The 6,820-nt window shown below is 32.3% G+C and overlaps 1 protein-coding gene across 1 annotated transcript; it reads left to right on the top strand.

Moving 5' to 3' along the window:
• Positions 1 to 4,845: 4,845 nt before the first annotated feature.
• Positions 4,846 to 5,214, top strand: LOC131145617 (protein transport protein Sec61 subunit gamma-like). Its single transcript, XM_058094795.1, has 2 exons — positions 4,846 to 4,954; positions 5,099 to 5,214. Exons 1-2 carry the CDS (start codon positions 4,861 to 4,863, stop codon positions 5,212 to 5,214), a joined length of 210 nt encoding a protein of 69 aa, XP_057950778.1. The 5' UTR covers positions 4,846 to 4,860.
• Positions 5,215 to 6,820: the final 1,606 nt, after the last annotated feature.

Genomic DNA, 6,820 nt, shown 5'->3' with positions numbered 1-6,820 from the left:
AATATTTCAAATAAGCTTATCGGCAAACATGAATGGTGAGACAAATTCGGTCAAACCATTGAGATTTTCCTGAAAAAATTGTTCACACCAATTGCCTAATTCTTTTGTTAATTTTTATTTTTTTAATTATTTTTTCAATCTACCAAATCTTAGCTCCAAGCAAAATTGGCTCAAGCTAAGACTCCAGAAGATTTCACGGCAATCCTCAGAACAATGACAGACTATGCTTTCTCTCGAGATGACGTCAGCCATGACTTCGACTGCTTGTCATGATCAGAATAATACATGCGTGCTCGGTGTTGGCAATATTTCTAGATGACAGATTGCATGTGTGCTTGGTGTCGGCAATATTTCTAAATGTTACTGCATTACTTGTATTAAGGGTCAATTAATTATATATTAAAATATATATATATATATATATATATATATGAATTTATAATTATATATATATATATAAATATAATATATTATTATAATAATGCGTAAAAATTGGAAATGAGATTTGGTTTTCAATAAAAATTATATAATAATTTTAATTAATACATTAAAATATATAATATAATATATTATAATAATATATTAAATTATATTATAATTTAATATTATAATATATTATATTATATGAAATTTTATTATATAATATATATTACATTATATATTATAATTAATTATATATTTATTATTAATAGTATATTAATATATTATATTCTATATAATATATATTAATTTGGAGTTCTTTTCATATTATAATATTAATATATATTAATATTGTTAATAATATTATATTTTAATTTTTATTATTGTAGTAACTGGGAAAAATAAAATTTTAAAAAAAATAATAGTAAAATAATAAAATAAAATTAATTAATTAAATTAACAAGTAAAATGAATAGTATGATAAGGACAAAAAAAAAAATCTATATATATATATATATACATAAGTAAGTAACTATTATATTATATATATATATATATATATATATATATATATATATAATACCACAAGCTTCTTCAAGAAGCTTTGAAAAGTAAAAAAAAAATCAAATTTGAATTGGATTCTTTTTGGTGTTGCGGTCAGTGCACTCTCACACACACATACACTCTCTCTCTCTCTTAGATTTCGAGCTAGTTTTACGTCGAATCGACAAACCGAAACCACCACGACGCTTCTGGCGAAATTCTCTACAAGTCTGCCGGAGCGGATCGTCAGGGAAACGAAGTTGGATTTCATCCCAAATTCAAGGTAAGACTTTATATTTAATATTTGGATTTTTGACAGTTGAAGAAAGTGATATACACGTAAAAATACTGAACTTTAATACTGGAAATTTTCAGTTCCAGGGGTATTGATTGGGAACGTTAGGAATCATCCATAAGTTGAGGTAAGACTTTTTAAGTCGAATTTGACTTAGTGGTAGTTATAGAAAATGTTGTACGTACGAAAATACTAAACTTTAATTCTGCGAGTTTTCATTTTCTAGGTATTGAGTTGAGAACCTTGTGGGTATGGGAAAGACTTTCTTAGGGGTTTTTCAGGAATCAGGTAAGGGGATAAACTAAGCTAGTTTTGTTTTGAGAAAATACATGTATATATATGTAGCATCTGGTTTCAGGAAAAATAAATATATTTATATATATGATTAATATTTAGAAAATACTGTTTAAATGATGATATGTTGAATATGTAGAAAATTTGTTTAGTTGGCATGAGTATAAAAATGTTGTGAAATACTATTTTCTGTGAATGGGGACGATATGGATTTCTTTGATGGAAAATCGGCGTATGGGCCAAAATATTTATATATATATATATATATGTGATTTGCAGGCGTATGGGCTGTGTTATGTGGATATGTTTGCCAGCGTACGGGCCGAGCTATGTGATTTGCTAGCGTACGGGCTGTGCTACGTGATTTGTCGGCGTACGGGCTGAACTATGTGATTTGCCAGCATGTAGGCTGTGCTATGTGATTTGCCGGCGTACGGGCCAAACTATGATAAAATGTGTAATTCCAGCGTACGTACCGATGATTTTCATGAATTATGTATATGTGAAAAATGATATGATTGATTTGATAATTATTGATATGAGATATCCATGTATCACGATTTTAGTATATGTATATGATATCAGAACCTGGTTGGCTTGGTCTAGGCTAGCACTTGCACGGTATCGTTGCTATGTGTCCATGGTCCTCGTGATCATGATATCTGTGTTAACGCCGCTATACGGAGTGGTGTGAGATTGGATAATCGATGTGGTTATTTTCAAGAAGTGTGTTGTTATCGCCCCTGGTGTACGGACCAGTCTGGGTAGACCCATCGGACCTACAGACTACTGTTTGACTTGGCAGTGGTCGGCCAACCATTGTCAGGTCCAGCCTTCGGGTCACACAACCCAGTCATGTGGGGGTAATACATGACAACAGTCAGCTAACCTACCAGGATTGTTTTTATGTTATTATTATTATGATATGAGATGAGAAATGTTTATGAAAATGCAGTATGTTCTGCCATGTTTTGATATGCATATGTTTTCCCAGATTAGATAAACAGTATTGAATATGTTATGTATGGTATATGTAGAACACATAATACTCATGTTGTCATACACTGGTATTAGTTTATTTCCTTTACTGAGAGGTGTCTCATCCCTAAATCTTATTAACTTTTTAGGAGCCCAAGATAGAAGAGCGGGAAAAGACCTGCTGATATAGTACGGTCTATTTGCCATTTTTGACGGGTAAGTTTTGTAGAGATAGTTAGATTTTGTAGGAAATGTCCTTAGGTTTTATTTTTGGGATGTATATATGAAAATACAATGATTGTAGTAACTCTGGTATATTGTGGTATATGGTATTGAGATGTACATGTTTGTATATTTTCTACTGCTAGGGCTTCTGCTTTCTGTTTTGATATATCCCTGGTGCTCACGGGTCCAGGTGGATTGTGACCTGCTGAGCTGGAATGTATGATGTGATGAGAAGGAGGGAGATTCTAAAAAAAAAAAAAGTGAAAAAGGAGCAAAGACAAGGAGGAGTATATAGGAGATATCAGATTTATAATTATTGAGAGAGAAGGGAGGACAGAAGAGAGGAGATGATGAAAGGAGTGAGGAGGATAATGAGAAAGAGGAAGGGAGAAGAGAAAGAAAAGGAGGAGAGAAGACGGAGGAAGAGGGAGTAGGAGGAGGAGGAGAAGAGAGAAAAAAGAGGAGAAGAGAAGAGAAAGGAGGGACGAGAGAGAGGAAGACGAGGAAGAGGGATTAAAGAATGAGAATATGTGGTTATAGAGAGGAAAAAGAAGGAGAAGAGGGGGGAGGAGAGAAGGAGAGGAAAAGATCCATAGGGAAGGCGGGAGATGGATTAGCAGCGAGGAAGGAGAAGAGAAGAGAGAAGAGAGAGGGACGAAGATAGATTTCTTAATATATCAATAATGATAGATGAGGATGAATGAAAAGAAGTATGAAAATATTATAGCAGATCATTAGTAATATAATAGAATATATATTAGATATATTATTATAGTATTATTATTAAGACTATATTTATAGGAATCATCTATAATTAATATCTTCCTCTATTCTCTCCTGTCCTCTATAGACACACACACACACACACACATTGTTTTATCTATCAATTAAATTGTTATATGCTGCCAAACTCATGTCCCCAATTCAATACATTGAATATATGAATAATATAATTAATATAATATTATATAATTATTATAATAATATATAATATATTAATATAATAAAAATATTATATATTATTAATAATATAATATTCATATTAATATGTTATTTATAATTAATATATTATAATTATAATGTATATTATTATATAAATATTATTACAATAAGGTTTAGGGGTTTAGGGTTTCGAGTAAGAAAATAGTGTAATTATTTTGTATATGTAAATAATTATTATTTTTGATAATTATTTTTATTGTTATATATATATATATGTCATATATATATGGTCATATAAATAATAATAAGAATGAAGCATAGCTGACATTTCCTTCACTAATAGTTGTCTACTTTTATATATAATAATAAAATATAAAATATAATAAGAAGGAAAGCATGGTGAGTGATGGGTAATAAAATATATATATATGGTGAGTAATGGGTGTATATATTTAAGTCACCTCATGCATCCGATATACATATATATACAATAATAAATAAAAATTATAAGGAAGTATATGGGCTGCCGACGCTCAATCATACATATGGATATAAAATAATATATGAAATTTAAGCTTTCATCCTTTATACACCCAATCAATTATTATACATACATATATATATATATATATATGTACATTCTGAATATGTATGTTGTTGCATTAATTGTATTAAGGGTCAAAACAATAAATCAACATCCTTTACGTAGGTAATAATAAAGAGTACCCATATTCTTACTTTGAAGATGCACACATTTTTCATGCACCATCTACATTATCAAATCTATAATTCAATTGTTTTTATATATATAAATATATACACTACCTTACCCATCAATTCAATTATTATATGCCGTCAGTCTCATGTCCCCAATTCCATACATAGCCGCACCTATCAAATATTTTATCAGTCTCCTCACCCACATGCATATCATGCATGTTTAGCCAGCTAAATTTAAATCTACATTCAATAATAATAAAATAATATAATTAGACTTGAAAAAATGGGTCACTCGTGACTCACCCGGATAAGGTGGGTTTGGGTTTATAAAAGGCAACCTGTATATAAACGGGTCAACTTGTGACCCGCCCATTTATAAATAGGTCAATCCGAGCTCTGCTTCTCTCTCTCTCTCTCTCTCTCTCTCTCTCTCTTTGCAAATAATGGATGCCCTAGGCTCAGTTTTGGATACATTGAGAGAGTTCGCTGAGGACAACATACGCCTCGTCAAGAGGTGCCATAAACTCGATTGCAAAGGTACTTTCAGATCATTGTCTCTCGTGGCTAGGGACCAAGGTTAGCATTTTGGTGTTCGATTTCACTTTTGGATTCCAATCCAGCGCTGTTCTTTTCTACCTTGGGCATATTGTGATGTTTTGAGTGTGTCTGTCGGATGCGCAGTTTTCACCAAGGTAGCATTCCGTGCAACTATCGAATTCATCGTGATGGGATTCATTGGATTCTTCGTGAAGCTAATATTTATTCCAATTAACAACATCACTGTTGGATCTGGTTAAGGTAATGTCTTCGTTGGTTGTGTATGAAATCTCCGTTTATTTTGATTTTGATTGAAAATCATAACTAAAAACACAAAAGAGAAGACCTACTAAGGTCCTGTACTCCTATCACCCGATGTTTGTGTCCTTTGTTTAAGGAACAGGGAGACTTGCTCAGATTGTTTTCTTCATTGCCCCTTCACTTTGGTTGTTCGGAATAACTTTTTTGGTGTCTTTTTGGAAATTGGGCAAACCTAATTTTATTCAAGAAAATAAAAATACAATAAAACTAAACAATACATGTACTAATCGCTTTGATTTTTATTTTGATTAAAACCCTTTCTTCTTCTTCCTTAACCCGTTAGGCGTCAATCGAGAGGTCCGAGAGAGACGATCTTTGTTCATAATTTGGCTTTAAAATTATAAAATAATTAAATTATTTTTTTAAACACATAACCCGTGACCCACTCGTTTAGTTAGGATTTACATAGTTATGACTTGTTTAAGACTTGACCCGTTTACGACCCGGCCCATTCACGACCTGCCCAAACCCGACCCGTGAACTCATTTTGCCACCCCTAAATATAATCTTATATATATATATACATATATTTATTGGAAAGGGACAAGCTAATAAATGACGACCGCATCCCCATTATCTTCTCCCCATGCCCCCTCCCGTCCATCAGATACAATAACAATATTAGTATGATAATGATAATTATGTATACTGATGGAGCACTATCTATAAAATAATGGAGCACTATGCTTATATAAATAAAATAAATTAAAATAAAGAAGCTACCAGGAGAGGAGCATGAAACACCTCATACATGCACCCATCACCACACACTCACATTTATAAATATGTATAATCCATGCTTTATCCATCACCACCCACGTACATGCATGATATTAAAACATAAAACATAAAAACTTAATACAACTCAAAAATATTATCAAGCTTATACCATTTCTTTCTAACTCAAAAATACTATAACAGCCCCGAGCTCTCTAAGCTTGATCATGTGGAGGTCCTGAAAAAGATGAATTTGTATTCGGGGTGAGAAACATCTCAGTAAAAGAAGAAACAATATATTAAAACAGTGTGTGACCAACATGAGGTTTGTATATAACATATTATTCATCATTTGCAAATCATTAACATAATTTCTGAAATCATTTTCTGATCCTATTCAAACACATGTAAGGTATTTTACCCACGAGATTACCTAAGGATATGGGTGATTACCCGCCCATACAAGTAGCACCCCTATGCTCTGATACAATACGCAACTCAAAGGTCACAACTGAAGCATATCAGGGCACTCACTTTACTCAGTAAGCCTTCAAGTGATAGATTAATCTCGTACTCACACAGTTCATACAAAAGTTTACGAGCAAGGGCCCTCGAGAATAGGGAAATCTACTCGCCCATGCAAGTAGTTTCCCTCTAGCATAGTATGTTATGCAGCCTACTACTACATATGATACTTACCAGGGCACTCGCCTTTCTCAGTAAGCCATCGGGCAAAGAGTTTGCCCCGCCGAAACGTAACATGTTCTACTAGCATAAATACTGATAATACCATAATACGTTATTTTGTCTGTCATTATTTTGTAATTC

This window comes from Malania oleifera, chromosome 1 (genome assembly GCF_029873635.1).
Source record: "Malania oleifera isolate guangnan ecotype guangnan chromosome 1, ASM2987363v1, whole genome shotgun sequence".
Classification (NCBI taxonomy): domain Eukaryota; kingdom Viridiplantae; phylum Streptophyta; class Magnoliopsida; order Santalales; family Ximeniaceae; genus Malania; species Malania oleifera.
The sequence above is the reverse complement of the archived record's forward strand: the minus strand, read 5'-3'. Positions and strand labels throughout refer to the sequence as shown.

Coding starts and splice junctions, on each gene's coding strand:
- LOC131145617 (XM_058094795.1), top strand. CDS start 4,861: ATGGATGCCCTAGGCTCAGTTTTGGATACATTGAGAGAGTTCGCTGAG. Junction 4,955..5,098: donor CCATAAACTCGATTGCAAAG/GTACTTTCAGAT, acceptor TCGGATGCGCAG/TTTTCACCAAGGTAGCATTC.